An 18,879-nucleotide genomic window follows, 5' to 3' on the forward strand; every position below is an offset into this window, starting at 1 on the left:
TGGACTCTCTCCAGCAGGTCTCTGTCTCTCTGGAACTGGGGAGCCCCAAACTGGACACAGGATTGCAGCTGTGGTCTCAGCAGGGCAGAGTAGAGGAGGAGAAGAACTTCCCTAGCCCTGCTGGACACCTTCTTGATACATCCCAGGATCCCATTGGCTCTCTTGGCCACAAGATCACACTGTTGTCCCAGTGGATGAGGGTTGCCTCTCATAGGTCCTTGTACTTGTACTTGTTAGGCCTGCTTGGTTGACCAAGACCAGGCTCCTGCATGGCAAAGGTTTTAATGAAGGTCATGTGGCTGCTAAAGACAGGAAATAGCTGGAGGGTGCTGCTTGCTCCTTCATGCATAGTGCTCCCTTTTTTTTTTTTAACAGTCAACTATTTGTGCAGCTCTGGTTTTGCACTTGAAAATCTGTGCCCAAAGACAGACATATAATTGAAAAGCAGTAGGTGCCTGAGTCATTGGGCATGGAAATGCCATTGAAAATGAGCTGCGCATTAGAGCTTTGGGCTTCTGATTTTTGATTCAGTGGGAGTTCTGCCACGGATGTCAAAGAGACAGGATTTCATCTTTACCTATGTATTTCCCCACCCCCCACTCTGCTTTGCAAAACAGCCTTCTGTGGCAGCTCCAGGAAAAGGCAATTCATTGCAACAGGAGGAGAATGCTCATCTGCTTCATACAATAGAATGCTGGAGTAAGGTGAGCTTTTGAACTTTTGGGTTTGTTTTTTTTGTTTTGTTTTTACATTTTAACTCAATCTCCCAACCTGAAAAACTGATTCTCTTTTGCTATTAAAACCACTAAAGTCCTTACAGATCCCAAATCCTGTCAGCTGTGCAGAGGCAGGGCAATATTAGCAGATACCTTTTGAGGTGCCTGTGTTACTTTGTAAGGGTTAAAGCTGGCTTTGCTGTCAAGCTTTTTTGGGTTAGGATTCTGCATTGTGTCACAGAATCATAGAATTGTTTGGATTGGAAAAGATCTCTTAGATCATTGAGTCCAACCAGCAATCCAACACCACCGTGGCCATCAAACCATGGCCCCAAGTGCCATGGCCACACATTTGTGGCCTCCAGGGATGGGGACTCCACCACCTCCCTGGGCAGCCTGTTCTAATCCCTGACCACTCTTGCAGCAAAGAAATTTTTCCTCATCTCCAACCTAACCCTCCCCTAGCACAATTTCAGGCCAGTTCCTCTCCTTCTGTCTCCTGAGACTAGGGAGAAGAACCCAACCTACACCTCACTCCAGCCTCCTTTCAGGGAGCAATGAGGTCTCCCCTCAGCCTCCTCTTCTCCATGCTAAACACCCCTAGCTCCCTCAGCTGCTCCTCCCCAGCCCTGTTCTCCAGACCCTTCCCCAGCTTTGTTGCCCTTCTCTGGACCTGCTCCAGCACCTCAGTGTCCTTCTCAGAGGGAGGGTCCCAAATCTGAACCCAGTTTTCAAGATCTGGCCTCACCAGTGCTGAGTACAGGGGGACAATCACTTCCCTGCTCCTTCTGGCCACACTATTGCTGACCCAGGCCAGGCTGCTGTTGTGTTGAAGTCCAGTATGCAGGAGGATTTATGTCATGGTACTCTGTATGAAGAGAGGAAATTACCTGGCAGTTAAAGCTACCTGTACCACTGCACATCAACATGTACTGGAGCCAGTGCAGAGGAGGGCAAGGAGGCTGTGAGGGGCCTGAAGAATAAATCTGATGAAGAGAAACTGAAGGAGCTGGGGATGGTTAGTGTGAAAAAGAGGAGGCTTAGAGGAATCCTCATTGCTGTCTGCAAATCCCTGAAAGGAGTTTGTGGAGAGCTTGGTGCTGGTCTTTTCTCACAGGTAATTAGTGACAGAACAAGAGGGAACAGCCACAAGCTGCCACTGGGTAGGTTTAGGCTGGACAGTAGGAAGCACTTTTCCCAGCCAGGGTGGTCAGGGATTGCAATGTGCTGCCCAGGGAGGTGGTGGCGTCCCCAAGCCTGGAGGTGTTAAAAGGTGTTTTGGATGTGGTGCTTGGGGCTATGGTTTAGGGGTGACCCTTGTAGAGTAGGGTTCTGGGCTGGACTTGGTGATCCTGAGGGTCTGTTCCAACCTGAATGTTTGTGATTCTGTAAACAACTACACCTCTGCTCCCTCTGGAAGGCAGAAGGCTGAGCACTGAGCAGCACTATAAGCTGCAGTGGTTTGGGGGACCTGACACAAACAGTTCCCAGTTTTATTGGGTTTTTTTGTGAGCAAATGGGGTCTGTATTATTTTTTATTTTATTTCTTTTCAGCCTACAAGCTATGTGTCTGGGCAGCTCTTTCTTCAAATGGGGCTTATTTTCTAGCTGTATAAAGCTCTTCATCTACATCGTGGCTAGAGTGCATTAAGCTATTCCCCGCGGTGCACAGCTGGAAGGTATTCTGTGCTGCAACATTTTGTTTTGTTTTTTCCCAGTTTCTCCTCCCCACCGTGTTCCTGCAGCCTGGCAGAGCTCTACGCTGCAGACAAACCTCTTCCTTTTTTTTTTTCCTACTGACACTTCTTAGAACATCTGAAATTGACATCTTCTCTTTTGTCTTTTTTAGTCAGAAATTCAGTGGCAAACAGCTCTGCTTGACTGCAGGAACATTTCAAAGTGCTCTCCAGACTAGGAAGATGGGCTTGAAAAGTTAGACATATTTAGGCAGGCTGTTTTAGTTGTGTCTTTGAAGAGACTGGGGATCTTTTGAGAAGATTGAAGGAAACAGACAGTGCCAAATACTGGTCTGTTTAGAGGAGAGAAGAGGAATGCAGGCCTTAACAGAACTCCCTTTGAAGGGGGAAAACATTCTCTCAGGTCTCCTACTTGAATAAGACACAAAAATCCCAGAGCTGATAACCAAAGTTTGTCTTCTATCTTGGAAGGATTTTTTAAAAAATACTATTAAGAAACTGTCATGATTTTTTTTTTCAAGTTACCACTTTGCTGATGTGTGCAGGGACTGTGGTTGTTTATATTGGTTCTGCCCTCAGTATCCCAGGACACTGATTTATATGATCACTGTGTGACCACAACCTGGACATGAAATAATACTGAATGCAAAAATTCATGTGCCAACCATTACTTGCCAAGAAGAAAGGTTGCAGAACCTTCTTTCAATGTTTAGTTGCAGTGCTCTTGCTCATATTCTTTTCCTCTCTTTCCCAGTCTCCCCTACTGAGTTAGCCACTTCCTTCCTTCACCTCCATGTAAGTCATAGACTCTGTGATGACTCTCAAATTGTTTCAGTTGGTGTGTCGGTGTGAGCTGAAATTCCCCCCCCCACCGACAATAACCAGGCTAGCCCAGTCTGGAAGCAAATGAAAAGCTGTATTTACAAGCAGAGTCTAAAATCTACGATGAAATGCAATGAATATGTACAAATATACAAAATTCACAACATTTACAAATATATACAATCAACAGAAAAGCACAACCAAGCTCCCTTTGCTTCCCCCCAGGGGACCCTCCCAAAGGGGCCTCCCTCTCCCAGGAGCTTCCCCCCAGACCCCCCTGGACAGAGAAGCAGAGTTAGTTAAGCAGAAAGTTGTTAACTTAGCTGCCAAGGTCAGTGTGTTATCTTCAGCCAGAAGAGAAGAAGAAACAGCAGCCAGACAGCCCAGCAACTGCCCCCACTGCCGAACGCAGAATGTGCCGAATGCCTACTTTGTTTTGGGTAATAGTTCTTAAACATTTCTATCTATCCAATGGAAGTGTTTAGAACAATCGTTATTTTGCTTTCTTACACCCAATAGTGACTTATTTACATTCTTTCACTTTCTCTGTTCTGAACTTTGCAAGGAAAAATTAAAAAGACAGTTTCAAACCATCACAGTTGGGAAAGACTTCTAAGATCATCTAGTCCAATCATCAACCCAGCACCACCATGGCCACTAAACCATGTCCCAAAGTGCCATGGCCACAGGTTTCTTCAATACCTCCAGGGATGGGGACTCTGAGCAGCCTGTTCCAATCCCTGACCACTCTTGCACCAAAGAATTTTTTCCTCATCTCCAACCCAACCCTCCCCTGGCACAATTTCAGGCCATTTCTTCTCATTGTATCTCCTGACACTAGGGAGAAGAGCCCAAGCCCCACCTCACTGAAGCTGTAGATATAGGGTAGGATCTTTGATTTCCCACTAGAATCCCAGCATCCTCTCTCAGCCTGGGAAATCAGCTGGGTCTTGCAGTTGTCCTCTGAAGGTCAATTAGCTTATTAGCTGCTTTCCAGTGCTTAATGGGGACCTACAAGAAAGATGGAAAGGGACTCTATTCGGGAGTGTAGTGTTAGGCTGAAGAGTATGGTTCCAAACTGAAAGAGGTTAGGTATAGATTAGATATATGGAAGAAATTCTTCACTGTGAGGGTGGTGAGGCACTGGAACAGGTTGCCCAAGGAGGTGGTGGCTGCTTCCTCCCTGGAGGTGTCCAAGGCCAGGTTGGATGAGGTCTTGAGCAACCTGGGCTGGTGGGAGGTGTCCTACCCATGGCTGGGGATTTGGAACTGGCTGATCTTTGTGGTCCCTTCCAACCAGAACCATTCTATGATTCAATCAAATAGCCCTGTTTGGGAGGTGGGTGAGAAAGAGATTGCTTTATGAAATTGTGTTGTACCTGCTACTTGGGCTGCTCACATGCCTCTGATGATCTCCACTATTGCACTAAAGCACGTGCAGAATCTGCCAGTTTGGCAGAGAAGTAGGTCAGAGGTAGGGTACCGGGCTCCAGACTGGTGGGGTTTCACCCACTGCTACTTGTTGAGCTTCTGTGAGGTGGAGGTTGGTGAGGAAAGATGAAAAGTCCATGAAAGAAATCTTATGAAGCTGTGTTGTTACTTTCCTCCATGTGCTGAGTTCCAGTCCTGGGCCCTTCAGTTCAAGAAAGATGTTGAGATGCTGGAACGTGTCCAGAGAAGGGCAGGGAGGCTGGGGAGGGGTCTGGAGCACAGCCCTGTGAGGAGAGGCTGAGGGAGCTGGGGGTGTTTAGCCTGGAGAAGAGGAGGCTCAGAGGAGACCTCATTGCTGTCTACAACTACCTGAAGGGAGGTTGTAGCCAGGTGGGGGTTGGTCTCTTCTCCCAGGCAACAGTGACAGAAGGAGAGGACACAGTCTCAAGCTGTGCCAGGGGAGGTTTAAGCTGATGTTAGGAAGAAATTCTTCCCAGAAAGAAAGATTGGCCATTGGGATGTGCTGCCCAGGGAGGTGGTGGAATCACCATCCCTGGAAGTGTTTAAAAAGAGACTGGATGAGGCCCTTCGTGCCATGGTTTAGTTGATTAGATGGTACTGGGTGATAGGTTGGACTTGATGGTCTCAGAGGTCTTTTCCAACCTGGTTAATTCTGTGATTCTGTGATTAAGAAAACACAAGAAAATGAATTGGGCAATGATAAAATTGTTTCAGGTGGAAAAGGCCTCTAAGATCATCAGCCCAACACTACCATGGCCATTAAACCATGTCCCAAAGTGCCATGACCACGTGTTTGGAAAAGTGCAAGGAAATCCCCAGTCTCAGAGAATGTTGTGAGGATCTCTAGAATCAGTAGCCATCAACAAGATGCAAGGTAGTAGTAGAGAGGACAACAGCTGGTGGGGAAAAAAATGCATATTGGCAAAAATATTTCAGCCTCATTAGCACCACACAGCAAATTAAGGTTACAGATTTTGTTCTATGTTGTGTGGACCTTGATATTGGGCTCTGTGTTCCAGCACCTGAAAGGGGCTTATAGGAAGGCTGGGGAGGAAGTTTCCAAAGGCCTGTAGTGATAGGACAAGGGGCAATGGTTTGAAATTAGAAGAGAAGATTTAGGTTGGATGCTAGGAATGAGTTTTGCACCATGAGAGTGGTGGAACACTGGAACAGGTTGCCCAGGGAGGACGTTGAGGCCCCAGCCCTGGAGATATTCAAGGTGAGGCTCTGGGCAACCTGATCTGGTTGAAGATGTCCCTGCTGACTGCAGGGGGGGTTGGACTGGATGACCTTTGTGGGTCCCTTCCAACCCAGACCATTCTATGCTTCTGTCTGAGTTTTTGACACCAGTGTGGGGAGAGGGAGGACCATATTTCTGGGCGTGGTGGTCCCTTCCAGCCCAGCCCATTCCATGATTCTGTAGGAAGACAGCAAACCTTTGAACAACTTTTGAGATGGCTGTGATTTGTCTTTGAGTTGGAAAGAATGTAAACACCTTGTAACTGAAGAGAAAGACTAGGCAGAAGCTGACTGGCTATGCTGAGGAGCTTCTTTGCCAGTATTAACCTACTGTCTGCTATGCTTGTGCCCATGCCAGTGAAAGGACAGCAGTTGGGATGTGGCAGCTCTGTATTAGAGAAGTATATGACTGTGTAACAGAGCAGTAGGCTTTGGCTTTGGTTCTATGACAATTACAGGATTCTATATCAGATACTGGAACAGGTTGCCCAGAGATGTGAGACATTCCTCTGAGACATTCAGGGTCAGACTTGATGTGGCCCTGAGCAACCTGATCTAGTGGAGAGAGTCCCTCCTGGCTGCAGGGGGTTGGACTGGATGATCTCTGGAGGTGCCTTCCAACCCCACCCATTCTGTGATTCTGTGTGCTACTAGCCTTAGGAAGAAACAGCTACAGGTGTATATCAGAGTCAGTCATATATCAGAGTCAGAAAGTGTGAGAGAAGAGCAGAGCAATGCCTCCCTGGGTAAATCTCTGCATCAGTAGTGTGGAGATTTTCTGAACTGACAATGGAACACCAAGCCCTTCATGTTTAACAGCCCCAGATGAGCCCTTCTATGTGTTAATCTAATTGCTTTCTAATCTATTCCTGACTGTGGAATAAAGATCTTATAAAATTCAGTCATAAAATCAGAAAAGCCTTTTCCAGCCTAAACAATTCTAAGATTGAATCCAGCCATCACAGTCCTAACACTGCCAAGCCTGCTGCTAACCCATGTCCTTGAGCACCATGCCTACACAGCTTTTTAAATATCTCCAGGGGTGGTTCTTCAGCAACTTCCCTGGGCAGCCTGTTCCAGCACTTGACAACCCTTTCAATGGAGAAATTTTTCCTAATGTCCAACCTAAACCTCCCCTGGCACAAGTTGAGGCCATTTCCTCTTGTCCTGTCACTTGTTTCTTGTTAAACAGACCAGCCCCCACTTCACTGCAGCCTCCTTTCAGGGAGCTGTAGAGAGTAAAAAGGTCTCCCCTCAGCCTCCTCTTGTCCAGCCTCAACACCCCCAGGTCCCTCAGCTGCTCCTCCCCAGCCCTGTTCTCCAGACCCTTCCCCAGCTTTGTCACCCTTCTCTGGACACTCTCCAGCCCCTCAATGTCTTTCTTGTAGTGAGGGGACCAAAACTGAAACCAGGACTGAAGTCCTGGGTGCTGCACTAGGGACACATCAATCCCATGAATGCTTCCAACCCTCCCCCTGGTAGGGGCCAGGTCTCCCTGCCCACTTGGGGGTTAGGTTTCCACTGCACTCCCTGGAAGGGGCCAGATTTCCTTGTCTACCTGGGGGTTAGGTTTCCAGCCCACCTCCTGGGAGGGGCCAGGTTTTCTTGCCCACCTGAGGTCAGGTTTCCAACCCACCCACTGGACTGAGCTTAACCCAATACAATGCTCTGAAAGCTCCATGGAACATGTTCCATGCTTCAAAACCAAAGTGGGAAGCCAGGAGGTAACCATGCCCTTTTCACAGGCAAGGGCAGGAGGCTGCCTTTTTGTCTTTGTGCTCCTCAAGTCCATTAATAACCAGAAATTGAACCCAAGCTGCTAAAATCACTGCTGAATTACAACCCAATCTTTGCTACCTATTTCCTCTGTGCAATTGCTAGAATTGTGGGGCTTTTCACAGGTAGAATTGAATGAGAATCTGGTTTGGCTTGGTTTGGTTCTCTTTTTTATTTTTTTTTTGGGTGGTTTTCTTTAGGTTGGTTGTTTTTTGGTTGTTTTTATTTTTGTTTGTTTATTATTTTGGGTTTTTTTGTTTGTTTGTTTGTTTGGTTTTTTTTTTGCCAGTGACACAGAGGAGGGAAAGGAGTGGTGATGTAGCTGGCAGTTGACAGGAGTAGAATTTCTCTGCTTGCACTTGAGCTCCACAAAATAGAGATAATATGTTTGTGACTCAGAGGCATTTTACCCAGGCTTTGCACTGGAGCAAATGATTACTGAAGATATTTGGCAATAAAGAGCAAAGAGCTGTCTGTAATTCCAGTCAGTCATGTCTTAGGAAGGGTTTCCCAGCAGGATGCTCATACAATTCAAGATAGGATTGATAACTCAGTAAACTTTATCATTTAGTGAGAAATGAAATGTGAAGAGGCACAAACCAGTGCAGCAGTTTTACAGTGTTGCTGCTTTCTGATTACTATCATGAAAAATAAGACAAAATTCTCTGAAAAAAAAAAAACCAAACAACCAAATAAAGCCCCACAACTATGGTGCCTTGAGCTCTCTTGCCTTCTTCCAGGGGATTTGTGGTTGGTGAGATGGGAATCTTAGGAAGGGTAAACAATTTATACCAGCAGCATGGGCATGCCCATTTTTAATTCATGTTCAAAGAGCTGAAATGGAGGATTCAAGACAATGCTTTCACCTTCTGGGTCACTAGAATTGTAAACTGGAGCAGGGGAGATTTAGGTTGGACTTCAGGAGGAAGTTCTTCACAAGAGAGTGGTGAAATACTGGAACAGGCTGCCCAGAGAGGTGGTGGAGTCCCCATTCCTGGAGCCATTCAAGGTCAGACTTGATGGGACCCTGAGCAACCTGATTTAATTGGAGATGCCTCTGCTGAGCAAGATGACCTGTGAGGGTCCCTTCCAACCTGGTGCACTCTATGATTCTAGGAATCCCATTCCTATGCTGTAGAAATATTAATTTATTAATTGCTAGCAAGCAAATGCTCTGGCCAGCCTGATCTAGTGTGAGGTGTCCCTGCCCATGGCAGGGGGGCTGGAACTAGATGATCCTTGTGGTCCCTTCCAACCCTGACTGATTCTATGATAAGCAAAGCCTTATTTGGGGTTATAGAAAGCAGTGTCATAAATTCACAGACTGTCTTGAGTTGAAAGGGACCTGTAAGGATCAAAGAGTGGAACAGGCTGGAGTGGGACAGGCTGCCTAGGGAAGTGGTTGAATCACCATCCCTAGGTGTATTTAAAAGCCATCTAGATCTGGTGCTCAAGGATGTGGTGTAGTAGTGGCCCTGGCAGAGTTAGATAATGGACTTGATGATCTTGAAGGTCATTTCAGTGAAACACTCAACACTGATTTCAGTGCCTGTTGCCTGTACTGGCTGCAGGCAAGGCTATACTGTAGTAGTTTTGCCCTAAGCTTCACTGAACATAAAAGAGGTAGCCTGAGAGTGAAATTAAGTTCTAATTGATGAGTTCCTGAAGTAGCCTTCATCTACTTCTCTTTGAGATTTAAAATCTGAGTTAAAACTTACAACACTGCTATGAGTCCTGTATGGCCATGTAATATTTTTATAGCTATGTGACTCTGGAAGCTTTCTGGCTGCTTTTTCTCAGCTGTTTTTCACAGTGAGTGTGGTGAAATAGTGGAACAAGTTGCCCAGATGTGTGTTGGAGGCCCCATCCCTGGTGACATTCAAGGTCAGAACTGGTGGACCCCTGAGCAACTTGATCTAGTTGGAGATGTCCCTGCTCACAGTGGGCTAGGGGGACAGGAACAACAAGATGACCTTGGAGGGTCCCTTCCAACCTGATGCATTCTCTGCTTTTCAAGTATCACAGTCCCACAGAAGTTGGAAGGGACCTCAAGAGATCGTCAAGTCCAACCCCCCTGCCAGAGCAGCATCACTTAGGGTAGTCTGCACAGGAATGCATCCAGGTGGGTTTGAAAGTCTCCAGAGAAGGAGACTCCACAACCCCCCTGGGCAGCCTGTTCCAGTGCTCTGTCACCCTCACTGTAAAGAAGTTTCTCCTCATGTTGAGGTGAAATCTTCTATGTTCAAGTTTGAACCTATTGTTCCTTGTCCTGTCATTGTCAACCACCCAAAAGAAAAGAGCCTGGCCCCCTCCACTTGAGACCCACCCCTCAGACATTGATCAGATCCCTCTCAGTCTTCTCTTCTCCAGACTAAACAGCCCCAGGGCTCTCAGTCTCTCTTCACAGGGGAGATGCTCAAGTCCCCTAAGCATCCTCATGGCTCTCCCTTGGACTCTCTCCAGCAGTTCTCTGTCTCTCTTGGATTAAGCTCCTGATGCACTGCAATTCCTTGCATGTGGGATCATTCTGTCTTTTTTTTTTTGTTTGTTTGTTTTACAAGGTTCAGTTTTCAGGGAACAAAATCCCTAACTCCAACCCAAATGCCAGACTCTGTGTTAAGACTAAATAATTGCTGGCTTTTACACTATTAACTTTGTGCAGCCTAAAAAAACCCAGAGGATAATGAGGCTGTAAGTCAACATGGGAAGTTCTGCAGCTATTAATTCATCTACTTTGCCAGCTTGCAGAGGTTTTTACTGTATGGCCCCATTACTACTGAATGCAGTGGATAAAAAGACAAGAACAAGTGTATGGATTTTAAAGGGTGATCAAAGTGAGCTGTAATCCATACAGAAGCAGCAAGCTGCACAATAACATCTCAGCTATTGATTGACTTTCCAAGTGGGACAGGTTAGTAACTAATGGCTTGCCTTGCTCAAACAGTGTGTTTAACAGGGGTTTAAAGGGAACATAAGAGTCACTAGCTCACAGTGCCAGAGGACAGCTGTACCCTCCCCACCCAAGCTTGGTAATTAAATGGCATCCAGGTTAATTACAGAATCACAGAGTGTGCCAGGTTGGAAGGGATCCTTGAAGATCAGAAGATCATCTTGTCCAAATCCCCCTGCAGTGAGCAAGAACATCTCCAACGAGAGCAGGTTGCTCAGGGCCCCATCAAGTTAATCCTTGAATGTCTCCAGGGATGGAGACTCCACCACCTCTCTGGGCAACCCGTTCCAATATTTCACTACCCTCACTGTGCAGAACTTCCTCCTCATATCCAACCCAAATCTCCCCTGCTCCAGTTTCAAACCAGTGTCTCTCGTGCTATCACTCCAAGCCCTTCTAAAGAGCCCCTCCTCAGCCTTCCTGTAGGTCCCCTTCAGATACTGAATTGCAGAGAGTGACCTGAGTGAAAGCACTGAAAGGAGTCAGTTGAGTAGTGTTGTCCATCTGGTGAGGAGGAAAAGGAAAGTCAGGATCAAGGGAGTTTTAACAAGTGTACAATAGCTGCAGGTCTGGTTTTGAATAAAGCTTCATTTTAAGGTTATGATGATACCGTAGGGTTAGGAGCTGAATGAGTTGCAGAAAGGTGGATTTGGGCTAAGGGGGAATTGCCATCACATAAACCACACATAGAATCACAGAATGCATCAGCCTGGAAGGGATCTTCAAACCTCATCTTGTCCCTTGCAGCCAGCAGGGACATCTTCAACTAGATCAGGTTGCTCAGGGCCCCATCAATGTCTGCAGGGAGGGGGCTCCCACCACCTCTCTGGGCTACCTGTTCCAGTATTCAAAAAATGAGCCAAATCCATGCCTCAGATTTTGTTGTTCTTGTTTTGGTTTAAGCTGCAGCCATGGCAAATGATGCTGCTGAGGATGCAGAACTGAGTGATGTAGTGTGAAGGGCTAATGGACACACTCAACAAATCACATCACTCTGTCTCCATGGCTCAGCTTTGTCACAGCTCAAAGGTTTTGATCAGTGTTTGGTGGGAAGTAGGGCAAGCAACCTTAATGATTGTTCTTTACATGGTTTACAATCTTCATAGCTTACTGCTACATAGAGCTCAGGTCAGCAGAGCACTCAGACATGCTGAAGGGGAAGGATGAAACATGGCTCAGCATGTGCACCTGAAAACAATAACCAGAGAGCTGCCAAAGAATGCAGCGTAACAGTCTTGGGGCAGAGTAGCTAGAGGCTGTCCAGCAGAGAAGGACCTGGGGGTGCTGGTTGACAGCCAGCTGAACATGAGCCACTGTGTGCCCAGGTGGCCAAGAAGGCCACCAGCATCTTGGCCTGGATCAGCAGGGGTGTGGCCAGCAGGAGTAGGGAAGTGATTGTCCCTCTGTGCTGAGCACTGGTGAGGCCACACCTTGAGTCCTGGGCTCAGTTTTGGGGGCCTGATTCCAAGGACACTCAGATGCTGCAGCAGGTCCAGAGAAGGGCAATGAAGCTGGGGAAGGGTCTGGAGAACAGGGCTGGGGAGGAGCAGCTGAGGGAGCTGCAGATATTTAGTCTGGAGAAGAGGAGGCTGAGGGAGACCTCATTGCTCTCTACAGCTCCCTGAAAAGAGGCTGGAGTGTGGTGGGGGTTGGGCTCTGCTCCCTACTCTCAGGTGATAGAAAGAGAGGAAACAGTCTGAAACTGTGCCAGGGGAGAATTAGGTTGGAGATGAGGAATAATTTCTCTGCTGCAAGAGTGGTCAGGGATTGGAAGAGGCTGTCCAGGGAGGTGGTGGAGTTCCCATCCATGGAAGTGTTCAAGAAAGGTTTGGCCATGGCACTTGGGGACATGGTTTAATGACCATGGTGGTGCTGGGCTGATGGTTTGCCTGGATGATCTCAGAAGGCATTTCCAACCCAAACAATTCTATGATTATAGTATAATGTAATAGAATAGAATAATGGAATGTGATAGATGCAATCTGTGAAGGAAAAACATTCCCAGGGGTATGTAAGGAAAAGCAGAGTGAATTATGACAGGTTTCCATAGGTAATTTGCATCCAGTATTTTAATGTCCAGTTGTGAGGGAATTCAAGGTTCGATTATGAAAAAACCTTTTGTTGCTTCATGTATTTCCATACTTGACTCTCACCTTTGGCTCCTGCTGTTGTCCAAGATACAACCCAAGGGTTCCAATCTGAGTGTTAGAAGGAAACCATCAGTATCATGGTGAACTTGTTGTCCACCAGATCTTTCTCCACAGAGCTGCTTTTCCTTTTGTTTTTATAACTCTTGCAATATCAGACTGCCATGGCAGAGGAGAATCACAGAACTGTCAGGGTTGGAAGGGACCTCAAGGCTCATCCAGTTCCAACCCCCCTGCCATGGCCAGGGACACCTCACACTACAGCAGGTTGCTCACAGCCACATCCAGCCTGGATGCAAAAACCTCCAGGGATGAGGCTTCCACCACCTCCCTGGGAAACCTGTTCCAGTCTCTCACCACCCTCATGGGGAAGAATTTCTTCCTAACATCCAATCTAAATCTCCCCATTTCTAGTTTTGCTCCATTCCCCCCAGTCCTATCACTCCCTGACAGGCTAAAAAGTCCCTCCCCAGCTTTCTGGCAGAGGGGTTGGAACTGGATGACTCTTGGGGTTCCTTCCAACCCTGACAATTCTATGACTCCAAACCCATCTCACTTCTGCCTCTGTTGCTTTTTGTTTCTAATCCAATTCTGTTTTCTTTGCAGGGCTGTTTCCCGCTGTGCTGAACCTGGCTACCAATGCTCTCATCACAACCAACGCTACCTGTGGAGAAAAGGGTCGGGAGATGTACTGCAAACTTGTTGAGCATGTGCCTGGGCAGCCTGCCAGGAACCCCCAGTGCCGTGTTTGTGACCTGAGGAGCAGACTTCCACACCGTATGTGCGCTGCTTCCACCCTCTCCTTAGAAAATACTTTGTTCCAAGGCTTGTAGATACTTGGCAAACAAACCTGTAGGTCACTGGCCATTTGCTGTGCACTCTCTGCCTCTTTCCTTGGACATGAGATTGTCTGTCTTCTCCTTTGCTGTGTCACAAGCTGTATCTGTTCTCTCTCTGGTGAGACCATACCTGGAGTGTTGTGTCCAGTTCTGGGCTTCCCAGTTCAAGAGGGATTGGAGAGAGTCCAGTGAAGGCTGTGAGGATGCTGAAGGGCCTGGAACATCTGTGTGATGAGGAAAGGCTGAGAGCCCTGGGGCTGTTGGGCCTGGAGAAGAGAAGGCTGAGAGGGGATCTGATCAATGGTTACAAATATCTGAGGGGTGGGTGTCAAGAAGAAGGGGCCAGGCTCTTCCAGTGGTGTCCTGGGATAGAATGAGGAGCAATGGACACAAACTGGAACCCAGGAAGTTCCACAGAGAAACTTTTTTGCTGTGAGAGTGCTGGAGCCTTGGTGCAGGCTGCCCAGAGAGATTGTGGTGTCTCCTTCTCTGGAGACGCTCAAGACCCATCTGGATGTGTTCCTGTGTGACCTGCCCTGGGTGATCCTGCTCTGGCAGTGGGAGTTGGAGCACCTCTGCTTACATGGATAGGCTGAGGGAGCTGGGGGTGTTCAGCCTGGAGAAGAGAAGGCTCTGGGGAGGTCTAATAGCAGCCTGCCAGGACCTGAAGGGGCTGGAGGAAGGTTGGAGAGGGACTGTTTGCAAAGACCTGCAATGACAGAACAAGGGCCAACAGCTTCAGACTAAAGCAGAGATTTAGATTGGATATCAGGAACAAGTTCTTTACTATGAGGGTGGCAGAACACTGGAACAGGTTGCCCAGGGAGGTGATTGAGGCCCCATCCCTGGAGATCTTCAAGGTGAGGCTTGACAGGGCTCTGGGCAACCTGATCTAGATGAGGATGTCCCTGCTGACTGCAGGGAGGTCAGACTGGATGAGCTTTGGAGGTCCCTTCTGGCCTGGGCCATTCTATGATTCTATGAAACCCCATCTGAGTGATTTGTATTTGTGTTCCCCCTCACCCCTGCCCTGTTAAAAGCTTGAATCTCCCCAGCTTCAGCATGCCTGGCCTGCTGCTGCCAGCCCCATCTGACCTCAAGGTTTTGAAACGTTCATTTGGCAGGAGGAAGTGCTTTATTGAAACAGAGATGGCTCATTAATGGGAGAACCATGTAATATAACCAGACTTTAAATGATCCCCCTGGAATGTGCACGTCTGGAGTGCCTCCCCTTTAATTACTGCAGTAGGAAATGAACACAAATCCCCTGGCTAATCACATGTGAGCCCAAATTAAAAGGCAGAGTTTGATGGGCTCACTCTTTTTAAGTTCTTCCCCCTGCCATCCATCAGGGGAGATTTGGTACTCGAACTGCGTTTGTAATCCAAGGCTTTTTACAAACATGATATTGTTTTCCCTTACCTTTTTAAACAGGTAAAACATGCCAACAATTAATCAGCGTTTTCACATTAATTCCAATTAATCTTTCATAATGGTGACTACAGTTAAGTGTTGATTCCTCTCCCAGATCTCTATCATGTGATTTATTTTTGTATCAATTTCACCTGAAGAGACTTAGAGGAGAATTTCCAGTTAGACAACTTCTGTCACAGCCACCCAGGAGCTCTGGGTTTGATTTACAGGTGATTTTTTTTTTTGGCTAGTACTCAGTTAAAGCCAGGGCTGTGCAGAGCTGTGGGAACTGACAAGCTGTAAATCATGGGGGTGTGGTGCCTCTCTCTTCAGTATGAAAGTCAAGCTACTACTAACATCACTTGTGGCCCTGGTGTTCTAACTTGCAAATATTGGTGCCCACTAATGCCACTGAATAACCTGATATTGAAATGGAATGCTTGGCATTTTCAGTTTGAGGGCTAATACCTTCCCTCAGTCCTTCAAAACTCCTTAATTGTACCTTTAAACATGCTCAGACATGCTGGTTGTCCTTAATGAGCATTGACTCCTGTCCTCCATGGGTGGTTGGTGTAGCAGAAAGGCTAGAGACACAAAGACTGTGAATGTGGCTGGTTGATTCAAGTAATAATTAAGATAGAATCATAGAATTGTTTTGGTTGGAAAAGACCTCTAGGATCACCCAGTCCAACCATCAACCCAACACCACCATGGCCACTAAACCATGTCCCAAGGTGCCATGGTCACAGGTTTCTTGAATATCTCCAGGGATGGGGACTCCACCACCTCCCTGGGCAGCCTGTTCCAATCCCTGACCACTCTTGCACCAAATAAATGTTTCCTCATCTCCAACCTAACCCTCCCCTGGCACAATTTCAGGCCATTTCCTCTCCTTCTATCACCTGAGAGTAGGGAGCAGAGCCCAACCCCCACCTCACTCCAGCCTCCTTTCAGGGAGCTGTAGAGAGCAATGAGGTCTCTCCTCAGCCTCCTCCACACAGCCCCAAGTCCCTCAGCTGCTCCTCCCCAGCTCTGTTCTCCAGACCCTTCCCCAGCTTTGTTGACCTGCTATGGACACCCTCCAGCACCTGAGTGTCCTTCTTGGAGTGAGGGCCCCAAAACTGTGCCCAGGACTTCAGATGCAGCCTCTCCAGTGCTCAGCACAGAGGGACAATCACTTCCCTGCTCCTCCTGGCTACACCCTTGCTGATCCAGGCCAGGATGCTGATGGTCTTCTTGGCCACCCGGGCACACAGTGGCTCATGTTCAGCTGGCTGTCAGCCAGCACCCCCAGGTCCTTCTCTGCTGGGTAGCTTTCCAGCCACTCTGCCCCAAGCCTGGAGCCTTCATGGGGTTGTTCTGAGCCTAGGCAGGGACCCAGCACTTGGCTTGGTTAAAACTTGTCAAATTAAATGAATCAGTTCATGAGTTAATTTTCTGCAATTCTAAGACTAGCTATTAATGAAGCACATCCCAGTTACGTATCAACAACCCTTGTCAGTTTAGAAAGCCATCCTTAATGAGTGGGGTGGGATTTCTCCTATCTTAGAATTATAGAATTGTTTGGGTTGGAAAAGGCCTTTAAGATCATCCAGTCCAACCATCAACCCAACACCACCATGGCCACTAAACCATGTCCCAGAGTGCCATGTCATGTTGCAGATGGACCTTGCCCAGGAGAAGCCTCCTGTCTTTGAATTTCCCCTGGCTTATTTTGCCCACTCTAGGTAGTTAGCCACTTCAAAATACAGATCCTTGCTCCTTTTCAAGTGGAAGTTCTCTTATTCTCTATGTTGTAGAGGAAACACAAACTGAGCTGTAAATGTAAAATAACCTGGAAATGCAGAGTGCAGTATTCCTCAGCCTAAGGGACATAAAAGTGCTGCGTAAGCAAATGTCAGTAATTTAGAGGATCTTGAAATGGAGGAAGGATTCAGTTCCATAATTAAATTCTGGTCTCTGTTATTTGGGATTCGTTTGGGATGTTGCAGCAGAGCAAATGTGGCCCTAGGAAGTCCTGCAGCTTGGGCTTTGCTATGGATGACAAACAAGCAAAGCTCCTTTACATGCATGCATGTGAGACAGACAATTTTCCAGCTGAGAAGTACATTCTGTAATGACCTCTGAATCATTTCCTCTGTAATGGTTTCTGAGTTATTTCCCTGTGTGCTTACAAATGTCTTTAGAAATGCAAGTCCCAGCCTTGTATAATCCCTGCTTTCCTTGCACACCACAGCTCAGGTTCCTGAGTTCTTTCTGTTGCAGCTTTTAATGACTCTGCAGTAGCTGAAACTTTGGAAGACTGCAGGAAGCAGTCTTGTTCACCAGAACAAGAGGACACAGTCTCAAGCTGTGCCAGGGGAGGTTTAGGCTCGAGGTGAGGAGAAAGTTCTTCACAGAGAGAGTTGTTAGACCTTGGAATGTGCTGCCCAGGGAGGTGGTGGAGTCACCATCCCTGGAGGTGTTGAAGAGGGCACTTGGCACTTGGTGCCATGGTTTAGTGGTCATGAGGTCTTGGGTGACAGGTTGGACTTTGATGATCCTTGAGGTCTTTTCCAACCTTATTGATTCTGTGATTGATTCTGAAGCGGTCACTTGATTTAGGTGCCTGCATGTTCTGTAGAATCAGGAGAGCCTCCAAGTGCCTTCAGGTGTTCTGACTCACCTTCTCATGATCCTAACCCAAATTAAACTAACAGCAGATGAGTATTGCACAAATAATTACATAGAATCACAAAACATTAGGGGTTAGAAAGGACCTCGAAAGCTCATCCAGTCCAACTCTCCTGCCAGAGCAGGATCCCCCGGGGCAGGTCACACAGAACACATCCAGGTGAGTTTTGAATGTCCACAGAGATGGAGACTCCACAACCTCTCTGGGGAGCCTGCTCCAGGGCTCTGTGAAAAAATTTTCCCTCCTGTTCTCATGGCACCTCCTCTGTTCCAGCTTGCCCCCAGTGCCCCTTGGCCTGTCCTTGGACATCCCTGAGCAGAGCCTGGCTCCAGCCCTGCACATCTTTATCCCCAGCAATGAGGGCAGCCCTCAGGCTCCTCTGCTCCAAGCTCCAAGCCCCAGAACTCCCTCAGCCTGGCCTCACAGGGAGATGTTCCACTCCCTTAATCAATAATAAGCATGACTGTGCCCAATGAGTAAGAGAGAAATTAATTTCCAACATTTTTATTCTAAATTGCTGTCTCATTATCTCTGTAATTGTATGAAAAAAATCCATCTTTTAGATCTCAAACCATTACAATCTAATAAGTTAAAAGTATCTTTATGTATTTCTGCTGTCCTAACAGAACGACATCCAATAACAAACGCAATTGATGGCAAGAACACTTGGTGGCAAAGCCCTAGCATCCAGAATGGAATTGAATATCATTATGTGACCATTACATTGGACCTCCAACAGGTAGGCTTCTCTTTATTTCTTCACAAAGCTTCCTTTCCTCTTTGCTCTGTGTTGCTGTCATGCTATGAGGATGCACAGAGCTTCTCTGACAACTTTCTGTTTTTTCCGTGGCTAATTCTGACTGCCCAGTTTGTTGTAACCTAGCCTTGTGAATTAAAAAGAATGGTTTAGTTAAAAGGATTAATTAAAAATAATCACAGAATCACAGAATGCACCTTGAAAGCTCATCCAGTCCAACCCCCCTGCCAGAGCAGGGTCACCTAGAGCAGGTCACACAGGAGCAGAGCCAGGTGGGGTTTGAATATCTCTATGAAGGGAGACTCCACAACCCCCCTGGGCAGCCTGTTCCAGGGCTCTGTCACCCTCACAGGAAAGAATTCTTCCTCCTGTTTCCATGGAACTTCCTATGCCTCAG

The 18,879-nt window shown here is 47.2% G+C and overlaps 1 protein-coding gene across 1 annotated transcript in view; it reads left to right on the forward strand.

Moving 5' to 3' along the window:
• The window catches only part of LAMA2 (laminin subunit alpha 2), a 500,110-nt gene that overhangs the window by 90,571 nt on the left and 390,660 nt on the right, over nt 1-18,879 (forward strand). Inside the window, exons 2-3 of the mRNA XM_054393014.1 lie at nt 13,406-13,576; nt 18,352-18,464. Coding sequence (XP_054248989.1) covers nt 13,406-13,576; nt 18,352-18,464 — 284 coding nt within the window. The remainder of the gene's footprint in view (nt 1-13,405; nt 13,577-18,351; nt 18,465-18,879) is intronic.

The sequence above is a fragment of the Indicator indicator genome, chromosome 27 (assembly GCF_027791375.1).
Source record: "Indicator indicator isolate 239-I01 chromosome 27, UM_Iind_1.1, whole genome shotgun sequence".
Lineage (NCBI taxonomy): Eukaryota > Metazoa > Chordata > Aves > Piciformes > Indicatoridae > Indicator > Indicator indicator.